General features: G+C 37.0%; 1 protein-coding gene across 1 annotated transcript in view; it reads right to left on the bottom strand.

The window, feature by feature from the left end:
• Positions 1 to 1,295: 1,295 nt before the first annotated feature.
• Positions 1,296 to 22,754, bottom strand: part of LOC138702790 (uncharacterized) — a 120,051-nt gene continuing 98,592 nt past the window's right edge. Inside the window, exons 13-19 of the mRNA XM_069830088.1 lie at positions 21,717 to 21,905; positions 15,928 to 16,052; positions 13,789 to 13,996; positions 11,255 to 11,430; positions 8,374 to 8,595; positions 5,316 to 5,576; positions 1,296 to 1,546 (exon numbers count right to left, since the gene is read on the bottom strand). Of these exons, the coding sequence (XP_069686189.1) occupies positions 1,380 to 1,546; positions 5,316 to 5,576; positions 8,374 to 8,595; positions 11,255 to 11,430; positions 13,789 to 13,996; positions 15,928 to 16,052; positions 21,717 to 21,905 (1,348 nt within the window). The 3' untranslated portion in view covers positions 1,296 to 1,379. The remainder of the gene's footprint in view (positions 1,547 to 5,315; positions 5,577 to 8,373; positions 8,596 to 11,254; positions 11,431 to 13,788; positions 13,997 to 15,927; positions 16,053 to 21,716; positions 21,906 to 22,754) is intronic.

Here is a 22,754-nt window from a genome sequence, read left to right as displayed (position 1 = left end):
TATCTCGTACCTGAAGATGCCCTACAAAGGGCGAAAACGTTAGTATTAAGACTAAATATCACGTAACACATCAATGTTTTCCTTTCATATTTAATTCAATGCTTAAGCCGTAAGACGGAATAAATAATTAATTACATTTGATATATGTTATTGTCGATACTTGCTCTCAACGTTTTCCAAATAAACTACATGTGAATTTAAATTCTAAGCTTAATTTATATCATTTATTAATATTAATGTTAATTTATATTGACATACGAGGAAATTATTTCAGTGTAAAAACTTCACAATGTCCTACTGCATATAATTAATTGGGAGTATAATATTTTCTTCAACATTTGTGTACCAATCGTCCCAATAAATAATAATGTTTGACGAACAATGAAAGAATAGGGTCTAGTACCTACTAAAATGAAATACTCGTTGGTTTTTTGTTGTTTCGAAATTACTGCAATATTTTTTTCTCTTCAAATACTATATAAAAATCATATTAATAAATTATCCTTTACAAACCACTACTTTCTCAAGTTAACTGAGTAAGCCTAAAGTTTCTTGTATTACAATTGTCAAGTATAGACACTGATAATCGTGTTTTTTTTTTCCCTCCTTCTGCTAAGTGTGTTTATAATGTCCAAATGCCTATTTAATCCAACTCTAGAAGCGCAGAATAGATTATTGTACACCCCTCCAGTTAAGAAATGATAAGAGCAACCCTCGAATGATGTAGTCTGCACAGACCGGCGATCCGCGCACATAACTGCACATTTAGAGTCTGATTTCTGGCATAGGGCTTTGAATTCTGTGTATATTAGAAGTTCAAAACAACACGGATTGTACCTTAGAAAATGTGATTCCGCCAAGAGAATTTTTAGGCCTGATTCACATCCGACGAGAAAATAGCAGTCATCATTACGATGTTGCCAACCATCTTCCTCCCATGAAAGAACAAAGGTTGTTCTGCTGCTGTGATGTCATCACCATCAGTCATGCATCTACAATAGCGCCGAGCCTTTTTGGTTGGTGACCTTGATTATTCATATGTAGGAAAAAGTCTGTAACAATTACAAGGTCAACAGAAGAGCCAGGCTGCGTGTTCAGTTGTGCCTGAGGAACTTAGCTCCCCACTCTCATCAAGCAGCTGTTACGTAACGTTCTCTATTAGTGGAAAACAACAGTACCCGCTGTAAACAAAACGCCCATAATCTTGACTTCATAAACATGTTTTTATTTTCTTATAGTCGCTAAAACTTATCTCAACGAACCACTGATTTCAGTAAAATGATAACAAAAAGATCTTCGGTAGGGTGTAAACAATTACATAATCATTTATTATAACTCCTTTACAGCAACTTTGTTGGTGAAGAAATAAATTGGAAGGTTCATTTTAGTTTTACAAATTGCAGCCAGAGCCCACCTTTTGCAGCTAACAGAAAATAGTTAGGATCTGGAATCACACGAGACGGTGTTCGCTTAGTGGCACGAATCTCAAAATTCGTTATGAGTGACGCAATTCCAGTCTTCACTTGCATATTTGCAAACTTGTTTCCTGTAAAGAAAATGAATAAATATTTAAGATTAACAACAACATAATTAAATGTAGTTCAACAAACACTACTACTGGTACGGACTCCTGTACGAAAAACAAATTAGGTGCAGAAATATGGACTTTCATATCTCAAAATATACAGAGTGTCAATTAACATTATTTACTTTAGAGACTAGAACCAGAGTGTACAATAGATATCTTTGACAGCTATCTTTAGCATGTTATCTCGTGAAGCAAAATACATACGTGCTCCGTATCTTATATAGTCGACCTCACGTTATGATGACCACTTTTCTTGGAATCGAAACTTCAGTACCCTAATCCTTACGGACACTTAAGAAGCAATACAATAGCGGTTTTATAGTAAAGGCCCATTCACAATGAAAATTAAACATAACCGTAACATAAACACAGAAGTTTGCGCCCAGGCTACCAAATGGGATCATTCACAATGATTCACATAAGCATTGAAATAAGCATTACCGTAAGACGTTAACATGAAAGTTTGCAAACTCCAAACTTTCATGCTTATGCTTACGTGATTTGCAAGCAGAACACAATCGTGGAGCGCTGAAGTATACGACAGAATATGAGGAAATGGCTTCGTTGTTATGTTTCTATGGTTACCAAGTATGTTTGCTGTTATGTTTATGTTCCCATCGTGAATGATCTTGATTTTACCGTAACGTTTATATTCTTAAGTTAACGTTTACGTTATGTTTAATTTTCATTGTGAATCAGCCTTAACAAACTTGTGGTGAAATAAGTGAGCTAACTTGGTAATATAAGTGGAAGCATAGATAGGGAGAGAATCTTCTCAGTCCACATTCTTTTTCCCCTTACCCCAAGATAGGTTCCACGAGATAACGAATGGACTATATACATTTTTTTGCGAAAGGTGTAGTGTACGGTAGATCGAAACGCTTATTGATTTTCACACCAGATACACGAGTTAAAATCACATAGACACCAAATGGAATATCTTCTAGTGAAGGTTCTCACGGAAAAATTCCGTTTCTCCTGCCAGCATTCCATTATTTCTCCATTAATAATAATAATAATAATAATAATAATAATAATAATAATAATAATAATAATAATTAATAGTCACAGCCGGGGATCAAATACGGAACATTTTCTTGGCAGGCTGACAGACTACCATTCAGCTATCAAGGAGGTAGGGATTGCGTGTGTATAACCCTAGGTATATTATGATCTAGGGCAGCCGTGGCGAAAATGTGACTCGCGAACACATTGTAGCTCGCAATGATAGCTATGCATTTCTCTTGCTTCCTACCTCCCCCAACCCTCACCCTCTCACTCACTGGAGTCAAACTCCATTCCATTTGCATTTGTCTCTGACTTGCGAATGGCGTATCGTCGCAATGTCTCTCTCTCGAAACCATGTACCTCTACAAAAACGAAAGTTTCAAGTAGGATGGGAGGACGCATTTTTTGCTGCCAATATGATGAGAATATCAAATGTATGATTTGTTCACAAGTATTACGAGGAAAACGGTTGTATAACATAAAACGGCATTATACTAGATGTTACTCATGATACATTAGAAGGTTAAGTATTATTATTATTATTATTATTATTATTATTATTATTATCATCATCATCATCATCATCATCATCGTCATCTCTGTACGTCGATCCTTTTTCAGCAGATGTACGAATAATGCGGTTAGCTCGCAGATTTACAATGTAATGTTAAATGAAAGCTAGATGTAAGGACTTGATAAATGTTGAACTTTTCAAATCTTTGTCAAAAAATAAATATTCGAAGCTTCATTCTTTCGCTTGCTCTGTTGAAGCCATGTTCGCTACAACTTACGTTTGTGAAAAATTATTTTCAGCAATGAAAATAGTAAAAACCAAATTTAGATTACGACTGACAGACCTTCGTGATCACTTACGACTGGCAGTAAGTGACATAATTCCTGATTTTGAAACTCTGTCGCAGAGACATTCTGAAGACAGTTAATTTTAGGTTGTGGTAATGTGCCCAATGTTTTCTTATTCATTTCTTTCTTCGTTACACGTACTAAACATTAATTTGTAACCTTATACTGTAAAAAAAGCTACATTAAGGGCTTTGACGTAAGGAAAATGAAAATCCGTTAATAAATCAGACAGTTGCTTCACTTCCCTTTCGGGTGTCCGCCTTCCTCCATAGGTACTATGCACATTGCAGGTTACACAGTGGCTTGGCACACGATCACATTTTCGTCACGGCTGATCTAAGGTATAACCACAGTCTAGTATATACAGTCACGAAGCTCAATACGTAGTAAGTATGCATCCGCAGATAGTTGCTGACCACTAGGTTCGCTAATATCGCCTCATTACATATAATGCGAAACAGTTCCGGCACAGTCTCTTGTTCCTAGCACCCTCACAACTCAAGCTTCGTGACTGTATATACTATACTGAGGTATAACGCTGAAGCTGATTGGCATATATTAATATATCTAATGTCTATTTTTAAATCAAGAAGCATTCACATAGGTTTTCGGAGCTTCTCAACATTATAAATCTTTAATATGATGCATGTTCCTGTACATCACATCATCAGACTTAGTTTTCATTTCATTACATGCATGTTGAATGTATGCAGACAGTTGTCCCGTTTGCCACTTAATGTTTCCGTGGCTGTACCATGCATGTTTGATATGCTTGGTACTCGTACTATTTCTTACTTACAAAAGATACAAAAGAGGCTGCGTATTTGGCAATGTAGAGTCTTTTATCAATCCAACAGTGACTTCCAAGAGTATATTCGAGAATATTCCGATCTGGAGTTGCGCTTGAGCGTCATATTCCCACTTGGACTGATTACCTGAATGGGTTTTTTTCGAGGTTTTCCCAACCGTAAGGTAAATGTCAGCTAATCAATTCCGAATCCTAGGTCTCATCTCGCCAAATAGGCCTACCATTTAACTATTACCAATCCCATCGACTCTAAATAGCCTACTAGTTGTACAGCGTCGTTAAAGAACCAACAAAAAAATCGAGGATATAGTATCGGCTTTCCATGCTGCACATTCAAATTCAATTTCAGTTAAGTTCAAATGGAATTCTTGGTTTTTAACAACTTCCCAGAAAACTAGTTCTTTAAGGTCTTTATAGTAAAAATAATAATTACTGTGTTATTGTCATACTCCACAAATAAATTACATTATACTTTTTTTTTTGCCATCTTCGCATTATAATCAGGTTGTTACTACATCGAAAATTGTGCGTAACTGGCTTATTATAGCACTGTGCCGATAAAAGTAATGACATATTTGCTATGACGTAATACCGAAACGCTTGTTATCTTAGTTATCGCTTCTACGCGCGACGTAACGAGAAATGAAATGCAGGACAGAAGGTAACGTATCATTTATTTCGAATCTTTAACAATTTTGTATCACTTTTGTAATATCACATAAAACAGTTCTGTGGTTCTGAGAAACTATAGTAACAAAATGCAGGAACATTTTTGTAACATAACCTGCAAGGTCATCCATTACTCTTTACTCAATGCCAATGCCAGGCGCAACTAATCGATACGAACATTTGAAGACAATTTGTCAGCTATGGATGCCGAATTGAATTTCTTTCATAATTTCTTTCCTTCAATTTATAATGCTAAGATGCCATGAAGTGTTGTGTACAACTCGTGGATAATGTTATTATGACAAATATTCACTCATGCCATAATCATCAAGATTATCCACTTGTTGCATAAATAACTATTATGTGTAGACAATTACTTACCCAAACAAATTCTAGGTCCTTCTCCAAATGGAAGATAGGCATACTTGTTTAAGTTTTTCTTGTTCTCCTCACTGAAGCGATCCGGATCAAATGAATCAGGATTGGGATAATACTGAGGATCGTGGTGAAGTGCATACAGCGGTATGACAACCGGAGTCCCTACTTCGACTTTGTACATTCCTCCAGAGGGCGTCTCCAAATTGAAGGGCCTGGTGCATTCTCTCGTAATGGACGTACCAGGAGGATACATTCGTAGTGTTTCTGTTATGTAAAGAAATATGAATATATTATATAAGAATTTGATACAATATAACTATGCATCCAACACACAAATTATTAAAAGTACCAGATGTGTTTATCTCGAAAAAAAGTTACAGTTTCAAATTCCCGCAACTGTTTTATTTTTAAGTTCACTCATAATTTCAATGGGTCATCCCAACAACGTTGCAACAGCCATACCTAAGTAAGTTCAGAATGTTGGAAAAAGTGTTTTAACGAAACATCCACACTCTAGATTAGAAGGTTTAGCTGAGTATTGTAATTAAATATATTACGTAAAACCGTGAATGTGAAGAGAAACCGAATAATCGTTTGCGAAATAACAATACAAACGTTTCAGCGGCTCGACCAAGAGAAGCTAGAGTCGAATACTTTGAGTTACTAGCGGAGACCTCAGTTCGAACTTGCTAGGGTCGAGAAAGAGAAAATAGCACTGAACGTCCTCAGTGGATTAAGGAATAACGAATGCGTATTACTAGAACTACAGAGCATAGTTGAGCGTCAGTACGCAGTACTAGTATATTAGCATTCCATTATGATTCAAATATAGATTTTGATGATTTGAATGGCATTCAAATCGATAAGAAGGATAAAATATACAATAAATGCAATGCAAAATTGGACTAATGAGCCAAACGGATTGTGATGAAAATGTCTACCCGAAACCAATAAAAGTCTTATTTATAGGATTACATCCGTCATCAACACACTTTTGAAATTTTATAAGACAGTATAGCACTTTATTCTAAATGGCATCGTTTGGTACAAAAGAAATACAAGAAGAAAATTGCATGCCAACTTTTAAAGTTCAAGGACACGCTTACCATTTAATTGGAAGCCTTCTTCCAGCTCTCAGTTCTTAAAAATATATTTTGTTTCATACGCTTGCCAATTGCCTGTTATGTTTAATGTAATACCAAGCTTACAAGTGGAATTGATTGAACAACTGAATCGAATTTTTTAAAGGATATAAGTCATGATTTTTTTCATTTTTATCGTACTTTCGGAAATACACTGATAAACCGATCGCTTTTTCTTGAAGGGGCGCCAATAATGTTGATCGTTGGGTTCTTAGAGACAAGTTAAAATCACAATTTGTTTTAATTGGTCAGTAGTCAGTGACATGCATCGATTTTATAACTATTCAATTGGCAAACTGAGTGCGAACAGCTGAAAACAGAAGAAACATTACAAAGAGACTGCTGTTTCTGAAGAAAGAAGGAATTAACAAAGAAATGAGATAATCAATTTTGCAATGTGTATCCTATTCCACTTTGAGTGTACACATGACAGAGTTGGATACATCAAACTATCTAGTAGCATCGATGAATTAGTATTCATGGCACTTCTGCGAGAATCTATTCCTCCACCAACACGCCCAGTCTACCCAGCAGGAAAAGTGCCAATTAAATAGAAAGAAATGCAAGACGAAAAAAATGAAACGGTACTGTACAGTAGTGGCAAAAAAACCGGACCGACCCTTGTAGCTGACTTCAGAGTCACAGATTCAAATTTTGCTAGTCACAAAACACATCCATTTTGTATGATTGTAACAATGAAATTTATCGCATTTGTTCGATTCTTACCGTCTTTTGTTTCCTTCAGTGCCTCAAACTTACAGACGAAAAAACTTTGAGAGTTTTATTTTCATCTGGCATCAATATTACATTTCTACCTCTATTCGGCAAAGATAACTGCGTATAACTGGCTTCACTATCCATATTTAAATTACCACAGTTTGACACAATACACACCACAGGATTCTTTTGTACATTCCAAGTGAGCATACAGAATTTTATGAAGAACTTTTCAGCTGTTCTACAGACAGTAATGCTGCGTAATTACATCCCAAGTGAAAAATACTAATTTCTCTTCATCATTCACGATATTTTCCTATTTTTTTTAAATTGATAATTATTGTACATTCTGTTAATTGTGTATTACAGGTAAAATAATTCAATATTAGCATGAAAATAGGCCTATCTATGTCGTATTTTATTTTACTTGTCATAAAATTGTTTTTTAAAGGCGGCTTTTTTCTTGTTTTAAATCTCAATAAAACCCTAAGTATCCATATAATGTGTATAATTTCTTTAGAAACAAACAACAGTAATCTAGACTATCAGCCCATATGCCCGGAATTATATATTTCCAAGTAGTTTCCCACAAATGTAGCTACTTTTCCTGACTTACGCTCTAAAAAAAACGATTCAATCCCAGAAACTATTGCATGATTGTAACAATTATATCCATAATTTTAAATGCAATTCTGAAAAAATTCATGAGCAAATGATTTGCAACTTACAACAAATACATTTTTTCCTAAGTAATAACAAATATGTAAAATATTTAAGGCAGCGTTATTTATTTCTAATCAATGTAGCGAAGCGCGCGGTTATGGCTAGTAGTAAGAAATAAAGTTATGCTAGAAAGAGTGGACGAAGAAAGAATAATGCTGAAACTGATCATGAAAAGGAAAACAAATTGGCTAAGGCACTCGCTAGGAAGAAACTGTCTACTGAAGGATGCAATGGGAGGAATGGTGAACGGGAGAAAAGTTCGGAGCAAAAGTTGATGTCAGGTGATAAACAACATTACGATATTTGGATCGTATGCGGAGACTAAGAGGAAAGCGGAAAACAAAGATTAGAGAATGATGGATTTGCAGTGAAGGACCTGCCCTTAGGCAAAAAGCTATAAATGTAAATGTGTATCGTATGGAGTTGAAAAACTTATTTGCAGAAATTAAGGAAGAAAATCACATCAATACTAATTTTACCTTGAAAAACCATGTCCAGGTAGGTCATTTCTTGGATGTTGTCGAAAGTGAGTTTTCCTCCATGCTTCTGCAACACATCACACACCTCTTCTCGGACTCTTGTCTGTACGTCTGGGTTAAGAGCTAGACAATATAATATGAAGCTCATGGCAGCTGATGAAGTTTCGAACCCGTCTCCGAAAAATGTGATGGCTTGTGCGGCTACGTCGACGTCCTTGAACACTGCAACAACAATAATGAACATTATAAGAATGATCACTTAAACAATTGTAACTTCTTTTAAGTCAACAAGCTACATTTTTCAGAGCATATTGACCTCTCTTTTTAGTGACATTAATAGTAGCCTTCAATCTGTTTTATTATATAGCGGTGGTGGTGGTGGTAGTTTGCCTGGCAGACTTAAGGCCATACGGCCTTCTCTCCCACTCAACCAGGTTTGAATAATATACATGAAATGCATTAATAGAATACAATACAACTCAAAAGAAGGTATCTTAGAGACTACATAAAATAAAGTAAAAAATTACGTATAATCAAGATAAGTTACATAATATAAGGAGAATATATACAAATTTTTAAGATATAAACTGTTTGAGATAAAATAGACGATTACACATATTCTACCAACAAGAGACGCATGGAATACTTAATGATATTGAACAAATTTAGATGATAACGAATTCACTTAAGATAGAATACTTAGCTATATACTAATAGAATACATGTAAGTTACAAGACATAAATAGTTGAATAGCAAAAACGTATTATATAGCATACCGATACAAACGATTAAGTAAAATATCAAGATAAAAAAATATGAAAAAAAGAAAAAGACAGAAAAAACTTCGTCGTGTAAAGCAAATTATTAAGAAATTCCGCAAGAGTCTAGTTCTGTTCAATAAAATCACTTCTAAGTAAAGTGTACTTAAAAGAGTTTAGACTTCGACTACTCCAGATTTCCTGTGACAAAGAATTCCAGGAACGGGCTGTGTGTATTGTGAAGGATGCAGAGTAGAGAGATGTTTGATGATATGGAATTGATAGAACAAGGCTATGCTGTGAACGGGTATCACGGTTGTGGTGGGATGCTAAAAGTATGAAGCGAGGAACTAGGTAAATAGATGTGGAATTATTTAGAATCTAGTACAGCAAGCAGAGTGATTGGAGTGAACGTTTCGCTCGTAAACGAAGCCAAGGTAATTGTAAGAAATACTCGGAGACATGAACATAGGGGCTGCTATTAAAAATTAAACTTATACAAGCAGTATGAACACGCTGAAGCTTCAATGATAATCCAACACTAAGGCCACTATACAAAACGTCGCAATAGTCAAAGTAAGGCATCACCAGGGTCTGTATCAAGATCTGTTTCAGTTTAGAAGGAAAGAAGTTTTTCACAGTCTTTTCAGTGAATTCAAGATTGAGAATGTTTTTTTACAAACTTATGCCTGTGCATTCCAACTGAGACTCGAGTCGAAATATTCGAGTATCGTAAGTGTGCTGATTATGATAGGAGCGGAAGGAAGTCCTTCTGGATTACTACCACATTAATTTGGCCTCTTGCACTGACAATCCAGAGCGAGAGAAATAGACAATGAGAATGAGTATGCACTTTCTTTATAAATGATTTTTCATCCACTTAGTACAGTATAGTTGTACTACATGACATTTATGTGAATATTCCTTCTTAAGTCCTTATTATGTTAGAATATTAATGTTTAAAACACAACTACAATATTAAGAAATTGGTGTTAGTACTTTTGTTTTATAGACAATATATACAGAGTGTTTCCGTGATGGTGTTACAAACTTTCAGGGATGATGGCGAAGGGGACATGTATCAATTTAAGATAAGGAACCATGGTCTAGAAATGACTGAGTCGAAAGTTATAAGCAAAAATATTTGTGTAGAAATGGAATTTTAATTTGGCACCACGTGCCCTCCTTTCCTTAACGTTTGGAACAGTCGTGAAAAAATGGTATGGGCCGGATGTCTCCTACGTGGGTACTTCCCCCGATACAATATGTGAGCTTGTCTACTGTTCCCATTGGCTCATCCGTATTCGAAAATCAGTTCTGCTTATTCCGCTCTCGTGTACTCCTCCATTTCACTAGGATCGACTGGACAGTGCAATTTGTACACATACACTGCTGTCTACAGACGTGCATATCAGGACCGTCCATGTGCGTTACACATTACGCTATCTGCATTGCTTCAGTGTAGTTTCCTGTCCCCATTCCTCAGACAGCGCACTGAATGGAATACTGTAAGTAGACAATGTAAACAACGGCAGATGAATACAGTATGTGTAAGATGTACAGATAAATACACATAAATAAGGTGTACAGAGGAATAAAATTATTTCATTTCCACAGAACTATTTTTGCTTATAACTTTCGACTCGGTCATTTCCGGACCAGTGTTCCTTATCTCAAATTGATACATGTGCCCTTCGCATTCATCCCTGAAAGTTTGTAACACCACCTCGGAAACATCCTGTATAACATCAAACAGAAAGAAGTCACATAAAACTAACGATGTAAAATTTCACGTTTCGCTTGAATTTTGTGCACCACTGTTTTCTTAATCCAACAGGCTCCTTATTTATATACATAATCCTTACTCCTTCCATACCTAGCGCTTGATGTCCGCGCACGATGTCAAGGTCAGAAAAATGCGCTTGCTTTGATATCACTGGTCGTATACGTTCAGTTCCTTTCGATTGTACTGTTCATTCACTGATGTTTTAGCTAGGGGTTGGGAGATAGAATTTTAGCTTAATCTGAAGCAAGTCAAGGCCCTATCCTATACAGCTATACAGTTTATCTTAATACAGCTACTTTATCAGAACCTTAATGATTACTATTCGGGACTATTTACCGTTCTTTCCCGATGCGGTCTCGTAACCATTAACAATGTCATTGTCAGCCGTTTTGTTCTTGAGGTTGATAAGATGTTGCATGTAGTCAGCTCGAGAGATGTTGTTCTTCTCTCGGTATTCCACCACTTCTTCCACGATGCGCCGGAAAAAGTTCTCCACAGTCGTTGTGACACATCTAAAAAAGTTCCAACTGCCATGTCATTCAATAATGATATAGGTTAATTTCTTTCCTCACAATAATCAGACAAGTAATGAAACCCCCAGTGACATAAGAACACATGACATCAGGTCTACATGTAACAAAAGACATTAGATTTAAAGGAAAAATAAAGAAGTGGCTCACAACAGAAAGAAACTTGGCTGTGAGATCAAACTGTGCATGCGCGGACTTCTCTTGCAGTGCCAGCGTGATCCTTACCTGGATTTATTTTTGCATGCACAAACCAGATCAATTCAAGAAGTTCCCTTCGTGCTCCGGTTACACATCTTGCGTATACGAAGGTTAGGTTTGGTTAGTTTAGGGTTTTGTTAACAAAGTCCGCGCACGCGCAGTTTGATCTCACAGCCAAGTTCTTCCTGTCGTGAGCCGCAAATAAAAATAACGCCAAACGCATATATTTATGACAGGAACCGTTCCGCTACTTCCCCGTATCTTAACGGATGGTACTGGGTGAGTAATAAGAATTAGACTCGCGTGCTCGGCTTATCCGTCCGCAGCAAGTCAGGAAAATGGCGCCTAATAACGGATATTAGGAAGTTCATAGTAAAATATAAGTTAAACTTACCTACGAGAGTTTCTCTACTAATTAACACATAAAAAGTAAAAGTAAGTTACTCACTCATGTCGCGAAAGGAGATGCTGGAACAACTTGTCTCCGTTTTCCACAAAATTCTGGCGTTTATTTATGAAATTAACCATTACACGACGCTATTCCTTCTGTGAAATGTAGCTGGATCTAAGCTTTGTCCGAAAACAAAATGCTGATCCCCTACGCGCACCAACCCCAACCAGATGACCGGTCCCTACAGCCGACAGAAATCCATATACCATTCCTGCTTCGGCAACTTCCCCCAAGGCCCCCCTGTCGGTCCGAGGCGAAACTCCTCCCCCGAGTAGGTCCGCCTCGGGTGCTCATTGCAGAAACCATCCAACGTCGCTTAACTACAATCCACGGAGGCCGGTCGAGAGAGCCAGCAGCTTCGGGAGGCCGGTCGAGAGAGCCAGCAGCTTCGGGAGGCCGCCTGTAGATTGATCTGAAAAACCAGAAACGGGATGATGGGGGAGGAAAGGAAATGGCGAAGATGAGTGGGGTTCCAATCGCCTGATAATGTTACCTGATATTCAACCATTGGAGTGAGGGAAAAACCCTGAAAAAATCTTACCCAGGCAACTCGTCCTGACCGGGAATCGAACCCGGGAACGCTGTGTTCGGAGTTAGGACGATGACCATGCGTAGTGTGTGTTGTAATGTGGCTCATCTATTCTATTATCTGATACCTCGTATCTGTATACTTGCAGATGAATAAAAACGGATTTAAAAATTAATTTTCTTCAAAAGAGACAAGTTTTGTATATACACAGATGAGGAGGCGAGACCTGGCATCTCAGCTGTGCAATAGGGGAAGGAGTGTGCTATCAGAAAGAGTTTTTTTTTTTTTCATTTGTACGGAGGAGGGACCCGAAGGCTTTCACTGAAGCCTGAGGCTTACTGTGCTTACAACTCCTATTCTGTGAATGATTGGGTAGCCGAAAGACCGTGATTTTATACAAGTATATCACGCCACATTGTGAACTTAAACCCGGGCTATTGTACGGATGAGATGATGATGATGATGATGATGATGATGATGATGATGATGATGATGATGATGATGATGATGATGATGATGATGATAGGCCTATGTGAATTAATGATGGCGAAATGAGTCCGAGATTCAGCGTCGAAAGTTATCTAGCAATTACACTTCAATTGGTTGAGGGAAAACCGCGGAAAAAAACTCCAACCAGGTAACTTGTCCCAACCAGGATTTGAACTTGGGTTCGCTCGTTTCATGGCTAGATGTGCTTACCATTACTCCACAGCGGTGGAGAGTTTGTTTCATTATGATTAATATTAGACCTATACGAATCTAACGACACGGAAGTTCTTCTCAGACTTAAATATATCTTCCCCCTCCATACCTATTGGTCACAGGACAGGTCTCGCCTCCTTTCCTATACCAATTACTGCTTTGCAAGCTTTTCTACTTGAGGGAAAAATGTTAGGAACTGTCCAAATTTGTGAACATAATAATAATAATAATAATAATAATAATAATAATAATAATAATAATAATAATGTAGTTAATCTGAATGAACATTTTTACAGATACGAGTTATCACTTCTTAGTCATTGACACGCTAGTGGTATAAAACAATCGAGCAATCATACTCGAGCTCGTGATCGACCTTTAGTCACCACTGGTTTAGAAAAATGATGAATAATTCTTAGTTTGGTAATGGGTATTGTTTTAATTCAAATATTTGTCTTACCTCAACTTGAATAAATTAGCAAGCCATGGTACAAAGAATACGATCATGATTTTGATATTTTGGTAGAAGTCCGGTTCTATCATAGCACGGCCCATCCTTCTGAATTCACTCTCTGGATCTTTTATGGCTCCACCGTTTATCCCGAAAGCACAAGAAGCCACAACGTTGGTGGTGAACTGGGCACAGAGTTCCTTTACTTCGTATTCATCTGCGAAACATTGAAAATTAACAGAGATGTAATTTAATGGGGTAGGGTAGGGATAGTACCCCCCACCGAGTTTGAGACTAAAAACTAAGTTATTGTAAAATATAGAGCTTTCAAGTAGAAGTTCATCCGTGAGTGTACAGCCACGCGTGACGGCTGGAAACACACCGTTTGCCGACAGATTCGGATATTCATAGCCCCTTAAATTAAGCGCATAGATGCTCATGCAAATTGCAATAACCACCTACTTTTATCATAAAAGATATTAGAAACTATGTCCTTGTGCCGCCAATAAAGATACAAAAAAGACGCCATTATTGATGCCATAGAGCAGACATTTTGAGATAACAACAGAAATGGACGCGCTAATGGTGTACAACGCCTTCAACAAGTGTAGTAGAAGGTGATAAACATGAGGGGCGATTAAATTAAACGAGGGATATTTATTCTGATAGTAAAGTTTTTTAAAAATTATACTAATGTTGCTATTACTTTTTATTCAACCCTCGTAAGATACAAAAATCATTCCTGGTATGATTCACACTATTCGATGCCTTTGAGTGCTGTATTGATAATAACATTATACACTATTCTTACGAGGTGCGTTTGAAAAGTTCGTGGCCTGACACATAGATGGCCTTAAAAATTGAACTGGCATTGAAAACGTGTCAATAATACAGTGACTGTATGTATTCATACAGTCACTGTAGTCAATAATGCTGCTATTGTTAGTGGCCATTTGACATTAGTTCAAGCACGAAAAACTATAATTCTCTGTTGATTACATTTTTTGTGTAGTTAATTTTGAAGTTAGTGCGCCGAACAGACTGGCAAAAATAAAAAACTATCGAGCTTCATGCCATCATTAAATATTTTGCAAAAAAAGAAAAAAAAAAGAATGAGTCCGACAGAAATTCAAGCAGACATGGATGTCACACTGGGAGCAATCTGCCCCAACGTTATCGACTGTGAAAAAATGGACTGCACTCTTTAAACATGATCGAGAGTGTGGAAGAAGACCCCCGCAGTGGCGTTTAATAAGAGACTGAAATTGCGGAAAATGATCGAGGTTATGCGTATCTAAACTGAACGGGTGGGGCACATCTTAGTCAATATCTTGGGCATGTCCAAGATCTCCGGAGGATGGGTTCCGCGTTTGTTAACATCGGAACAAAAGTAAGTCGGATGTCAAATTTCGACGGATTGTCTGGCTCGATTAAAAAAAAATACGCCCAATTTTTAATGCGGTTTGGAACCACTGATAAACCCTGGATCCACTACTACATACCCAAGACAAAACAACAGTCGAAACAATGAAAACACAGTGATTCTCCGCCTCCAAAGAAAGCAAAAATTGTTGAATCTGGTAGGAAAGTTATGGTGTCCGTGTTCTGGGATTCTAAGGGGATGATCATGGTTAACTATCTAGCAAAGGGGGGAACAATAACCGGAGAATATTATTCATATCTCCTGCAGCAACTGAGAGGGAAAACTCGCGACAGGAGGCCCGGTATGACGAAGAAGGAAGTGTTGTTTCATCACGACAATTCACCTGCTCACACGTCTGCAATCGCGGTTGCTAAACTCAACGAACTAAGGTTCGAATTATTGCCGTATCCCCCTTACTCACCATATCTCGCAAACTCAGACTTCTTTCTTTTCCCAAAGCTCAAAACTCACTTGGCTAGGAAGAAAATAATTTTCGTTAAATGGAGAGGTTATCGCAACAGCAGAGAGCTTTTTTGTAGACCTCGAAGAATATGCATCCAAGGAGGATATATCAGCATTGGAGCACCGGTGGACCAAGTGTGTGAATCTCAAGGAGGATTGTGTTGATAAATAAAGATTGTTTCAGAATAATTCCAGTTTAATTTCTATGTCAGGTTATAAACTTTTCAAACAACCCTCGTAATTCATATGGAATTCGAACTTACGTAAGTGACAAGTTTTCTCAAGTTTTTCCTTCAATTCTTCACATATTTCGTGGACGAGTGGAAACCATAGTTTCAGTTTCGCCACAGTGAAGGCCGGCATTAGCTGGGCTCTGGTTATCTTCCACCTGGCGCATAATAAAACAGATTCTATGACATGTGTATAATTCCTGCAAATTTTCTCGGCCTACTGTATGCTAGGGAAGAGAGAGAGTTTCTACAGTCTGGGGCAGACCGGGTAACTTGTTGATATTATTCAACTTCACAAATGGGTCCATGCACATCTTATACGACATTGTATACACACACTACCCGTTAATTTTAATTGCTTCGAAATTACATTGAGCTAGAAAATCTGCGTTCTGAGTGGGGATGTTTCTGAACTGTCATCATCCTCTTAATCCTTGTTCTTATCAGAAACCTTAACTTTCGCTGCAGTAGACGACGTAATGCTAGGCAAATTCTTGCACTGAGTTTTCTCCTGTATGTCTTGAAGCTGGACAGGGGATATAAGCGTGCACTGAGACCTCTGCCATTGGTTCAATAACAATTATCCTTCTCTATTTCTCTGTTGGCAATGTTTACATCGCCTGTTAGATATTATCGAAATATAAGTATTTTTTCTTCTAATATGTGATTCGTATGTGTCTATTCAGTGAGAGTTTCAAAAGAGAACATGTTGTTAACAAAAATGTACCTTCTATTCGTAGCGAGGATCGTAAAATAATCTGAAATGTAATGAAGTTTTTGAGAAAGAAAATTGAACCGGAATATTGAAGTATCTCATGCTACATAACTTGCTGCTGCCGTTAGAAATTCTGAATCCACGATTTGTAAAATACGAAGAGCAAACATTAGCAAATATTAATGACGAAAAAATTAAATTTCCAGAACACGAATCTCTAAGGAAATTGAAGTCGGTGAATTTGATTGCTTATTGCATCGTGTCTAATTAAAAAAAGGTAGTGTTACCTGTTGTTATGATATTAGAAAAAATGATGTGGCTATGTAGGCCTAATTAAAATTGAAAGTAAGTACCGTCAAAACGAAGAACTCGTCGATGACATTGTGGTCAGTCGCATTATCACTCCAGATGGCAATTCCAGTGGTAGAGTGCAGTATAGCGATACAGGCTCCTATCTTGACGACATGTAGCATTGCCTTCAGACAAACGTGTACTGTTCTACACACGAACGTAAGTAAGCCTATTGCGTTTTTCTTCTACAAGATTTTCTGTTAATTTTATTGTCGGACTCCATTACTATCTCATTATAATAATGGATTACTCATTAGTGTTACCAGAATGACTACATTTATTGAAGGACTACTGCCCTCGCTTCTTATCGCTTTTACAAATAGTGGAAGAGAGCCGATTGAAAGCGCTCTGCTTCCGCTCTCCGGATTGAAAGCTAATACTTCGAATATTACATTACGCCGTTACTGTCTTGTGTAATGCTATCGTACGAATCGTCAAATGGAGATCGATGATAGAATTAACTAATTTTATTACATTTCACGTCCATTATTCCCGGATAAACTGACTAGTAAATTTGAATATCAACTAAATCTGTCCAATGGTTAGGAGCAATCGGTGTACATAGACATTCTGATGGCAAGTCCAAATGCATGTTTTCGTTGTATAAGGTAATTCCGGGAGAGTTGCCCCACTTAAAGTTTTTATCGTTTAAAAATTAAACAAACCAAAGCAGATATTTTATTCATGTGTTAAAGCAAGTGAAATACATTAAAGGTTTATGTAAAATATGAAACAATCAATAATTCGTACACAATAAGTGGTAAAATAAAAATTAATCAGATACGATATCACTGTAATATACACACGTATAGGGGAGAGATGCCCCGCTGTGGTAATTCCCAAATTAAACTATTAATTTGATAAATAACTCTAAATAATGTTGCTTATTTTATTTTTGCAATAAGTTTATTTTCTGAACTCGTTTTTAAGTGGGACCACACATATGGCACTTAGCCCACATGTTATGTAACTTCTTGCAGGAAAGTCACTGAATCCAATCAACAACTTCCTTCATTTGGTAAAATTTTCAAGGCACTCAACAAAGTAGGAACTATCTACTTTGTTTCATTTGACGACACTCTCTTCATATTTTCTCCAAAAGTGTCTTCTATATGTACTAGATTTTGAAGAATTTGACTTTGAGCTTTTTGGAACTGGGAGGCTTTCAAAGATGGTGTTTCCATTTTTATCTCCACCTGTAACTCGTTCTACCGATCGCTTTCTTTTTTTCACAGCAAAATATATTGCTGGCACATAGTTTATTTCATGAAGGGATTTGAAAGGAGTCGCTGTCGCTGAATTTGCCATTGTGGCACTTGAACCGAAATTACAACTTATTATCCCGTTATCATTAGAACTTGTAGCCGATAAAGTTTTCTTTTGTTTGAGATTTACTGAAGAGGCACAGAAAGGAATTCTTACACCTGTGTTGTTGATTGATGCATCATAAATACTGAAGAGGTGCTCAGGAACTGCATCTGGATTGAAAGGATAGAAACCTCTGGCTCGAAATCCAAATGACCTCTCTATTACTACCAACGCAGCATTTGTTCAGCTTTCTAGATGGATAGTCAGGATTGCTTTTTATAAGTCACTCATTGCTGTGATTCTCTTCTTGAAATAATGCTTGAGAGACTTAAAATGTGAGCGATCAAGAGATTGAAGTGCCTGAGTTGCATAGGTTGGTAGGCAAACAATTGTGATTCATTATCCTCATTCTAGCATTTTATGTTATCTAAATGTGCTGAATGTTCATCCAAAATTAAGAGAATCTTGCCAGGATCTTTCTTGGAGTAAAATTTTCCTTCAATCGCTTCATAAATAATTCTGATGGAACATAGGACGATTTTGGATTCATATAAACCCCCGTTTCTGCTAGGAATCCATAAAAAAAACTTCCATTTTTCCTCTCAAACATTGCCGGTGGAAGAAATGTTCCCTCCGAATTGCAATATGTTATGACAGAATCACTTCCACCTTTCTCGCTTGAAGTTAGGACTTGAACATCTTTGGATACCCTTTTATCAACCACTTATCCTTGTAAATTTGTTTAGTTGGATGCCACTTGCCTCTATTTTATGTGGCTTTCCTACAAATTTCCTTCACATAGAGTTGTTTCCAGTAGGTCAAAATACTGCTTGACTTCTTGTCTCGACATACCTTGATCTCTTCGGAGAGATGGATGATCCTTCTGACTGTCTGACAGGTAACTCAAGGTTTCGCTCTAGGAAGAATTGCAGCCATTGGATGTTTCTTGAAGACTCCACTAGATTTCAGTCGGTGGATTGTTCTCTAAATAATTCCATAACAATGCGATGCTTCATTAATTCCCAATTCCCCAAAATGTTACAGTAAGATTGAAGAAATCTCTGGGATTGCATTGACTAACGTTTGGTCGTGAAATGTGTCTTTCAAACACAACTTTGGACATCCCTTAATATTTTGAAGGCCCTCAACTTTGGGCACCTATTGAAAATGCCACTGCAACAAATTTAGAATACCTCTATTCCTCAAAATATTTATGGATGTCAACTTCGGACACCTCTTCAAAATATGTGATCCTCTAGCAAGTTTTGGTCACCCTTTAAAAATTATTGGCCTCTAATATATAATAATTGTATTCTAATATAATAATTCAATTAAATTTCCAATAATTGCAGCAAGGATACTAATAATAATTAGTTATGTACGGTAAAATCACTCTTAAGTACATGGGGCGTCTCTCCCTCAAACAGGTGGGGCATCTCTCCCTTTAGCATGACCATTACGCCTTATGTATTTAAGGGTAACCGTAATGGATAATTATTTATTTTCTTTTTTTAGAATGGAGTACAAGGAATGTACTTGTCAAATATATTGGATTAAGCAACATATACATAGCCATTATCCCAATTACGAATTTTGAAAAATTATAAATATTATAACAAAGCCTACGAAAAACAGCATTTTCTTTTTCTATTCACTTTTCACACACAAAAAAACCGTCACAAAGATTACATTGCTTGCCTTCGAGGGTCGTATACGAATTAAACAAATGGTCCTAAGGTCGATTCCTTAGAGGTTTTCAGATAAGGAGAAAAGGAGGGTGGGGCAACTCTCCCCGTGGGGCATCTCTCCCGGAATTACCTTAGGATGCTGATGGTATGCACTTTGGATTCACTATAGCTTCTCTGTGTACAGGGACATCATTTTATTTTTACTCATATTTCTAATGTTTACCTGGCTAAATCTTTGGATTAACGGTTGAGAAACGCAAACACCTTTTGCTACCCCCTTTCACGACTGCAGTTCGATGATACTGGCGTAAAATGCAAACAAATCACTTTACTAGGTATAGGGGGAAAGAAAAATAGTTCATCCAACTACATAAACTGGGGAATATCGCGATTTTAAGTTTGATAATTTTCGTCAGCTATTGTTTAATCAAAATACAATACTGTATTAACAATAAGTGTGTATACTCACGAAATGAGCTATCCATGCGGACGTATTCATTATGCAGTGTATATTATACTGTCTACAGCACATTAGCATACAGTAGTGGCAAAAAAAACTGGACCGACCCTTGTAGCTGATTTCAGAGCCTTCTTCACTCTAGAGCACGATAGACTGGTAACTAAGACTTCCGTGGTTCGAATCCTGCCTGGGAAGGAAACTTTTTTCGGTTCTTTATTCAAATTTGTTCCCAATACTTTACGATTGCAGCGATATTTTACTACTTAATTTACTTATTATTCCCAGAACATGAATTTTATCAGCAATCGAAAAGTATTTGGAATAAATTTGAACAAGGAACAAAAAAAAAGTTTCCTTCCCAAGTAAGATCCGAACCACGAAAGTCTTACTTACTAGTCTATCGTGCTCTGGAGTGAACAAAGCTCTGAAATCAACTACAAGGGTCGGTCCGGTTTTTTTCTTTTTTGCCACTACTGTGCAATATAGAGAATGAAGTTAAATTGAAAAATAATTATAATATGGATATTTAAAAACATTTTTGAAAATCGTGGCCGTTCATTTCGATACAGGCTACAGTTCTTTTGTGCATATTATCGCACTATAGACTATTGTACCTAATTCTAATTATTATTAGTTTCGTCCTTCATACTAGTAACTCATATCGAAATAATTCTGTACCTAATTATAAAAGAATATCTTACTTACTGTAAATTCAATTATCACTTCTGCCCGATCCGAAAAGATAAAATTACTCATACATGCTATCTACTGTCCGTCCAAGTGGTTACGTCGCAGGGTCGTATAAAAGAGGGAAATCACGTGACAATTAACGAAGCCCTTTTATTTAAGTTATTTTAAACAGTTGTATAATATCGTAAACGTCCAATTCCTAACAGAAATTAATGTTTTCAAAAAAGAGCTAAGGTAGCCCAGCCACTAGCCTTTACAGAGGGGCGAGCAGGAGCGGGTGGGGGAAATCGGGATGCCACATAGGCAAACGGACGACAGTATCTGTGCGAAAATATGATTCAATACTGAAAGCTCTGGAAAACGCGAACATATTTCTGGAACGTACTATTTTCACTAACTCAGTAGACGACTTTGACTGCATACGCGGCCTTGGTTCTGTGTGGTGGACGGTTGTAAGTTTGCTAGTACAGGGGATGGGAGTGAAGTACATTAAAAAACTCAGGTACAATAAAAATTGTAGTAAAAATAAAGTGATCTCTCTGTACTCAGTGTAATGAAAAGCAAAAAATCTTAAATATTTAACCGTTACTAGATGTAATAATAAACTTACTGTTCCCCGGTCAGACAAAAAGGGTTCCGTCCGAACATGGGATCCGTATTCATATCCACATGTATAGCATTGTCATGGAAACTAGTGAAATCCTTCACTAGTATATTCTTGATAAGCTCAGGATCTCTAATAATCAGTTCAGGCTGGCTGAACTTGAATGCACCGCCAAATTTGTAGCCATCCAGTTTCCTGAAGAAAAAAAAAACGAAAAAATATGGATAATAGCATAAATCCATTGCCTGCATTAAGTTTATTGTTGGAACCTCGACGATATGTTCTCCCTGGAGATGAATATTTACTTCACCACCTTTCCGCCTTGTGCATGTTTTTGCGACCAAATTCAGATTTGTTGTATATAAAGGGCAAACAAATGGACGACATTTATGATGCAGAATACAAGTTTGAAATCTTTGTCATATACATATGGTCTGCCATACTGGAATTGGGATGTTACGAAATTAGCCGTAATTTATAACGGATATAACTCAGTAATTAGTCAACGGATAGTAACAAATGATATCCCGTTTGAAAGGCAATAGTCCAAAGTTATGAACGGGATACAGCGCGCATGCGCGAGGAGTGCAGAGCGACCGAATTTTTCGCATAAAATTCCAGAAACTAGTACCATTGCTGGATAACAAACTTCGCTGAAAGGTGGCTTCAGACCATACAGGGTGATTCACGAGGATTTACCGTCCTTTACGAAGCTGATTTCTGAAGACATTTTGAGCAAAAATGTCATATAAACATAATTCCTGTTCTCAATATTTTCAGAGTAACACTAATTTAAAGTTGTTTATAAAATGCGTTTTTTTTTCTTTAGTTTGAAGGTAAAATAATAATACAAATAGAGAATGAACCATTCACAAGTATCATTTATTTAATTGGCAAGAATTATGAAGTTAAAAATGTGCTGTGAGCTCCTTACTAAGTTTCTTACGCACTAATCACAATAATAATTATTACAAATCACACCACTTCCACCGACGTAATTATTTGTAGTTAAATTTTGCATCCTTATTTACAGTCTTGGAGAGT

This window comes from Periplaneta americana, chromosome 7, assembly GCF_040183065.1.
Source record: "Periplaneta americana isolate PAMFEO1 chromosome 7, P.americana_PAMFEO1_priV1, whole genome shotgun sequence".
NCBI classification, from domain to species: domain Eukaryota; kingdom Metazoa; phylum Arthropoda; class Insecta; order Blattodea; family Blattidae; genus Periplaneta; species Periplaneta americana.
This window is presented reverse-complemented; position numbering and strand designations above follow the sequence as displayed.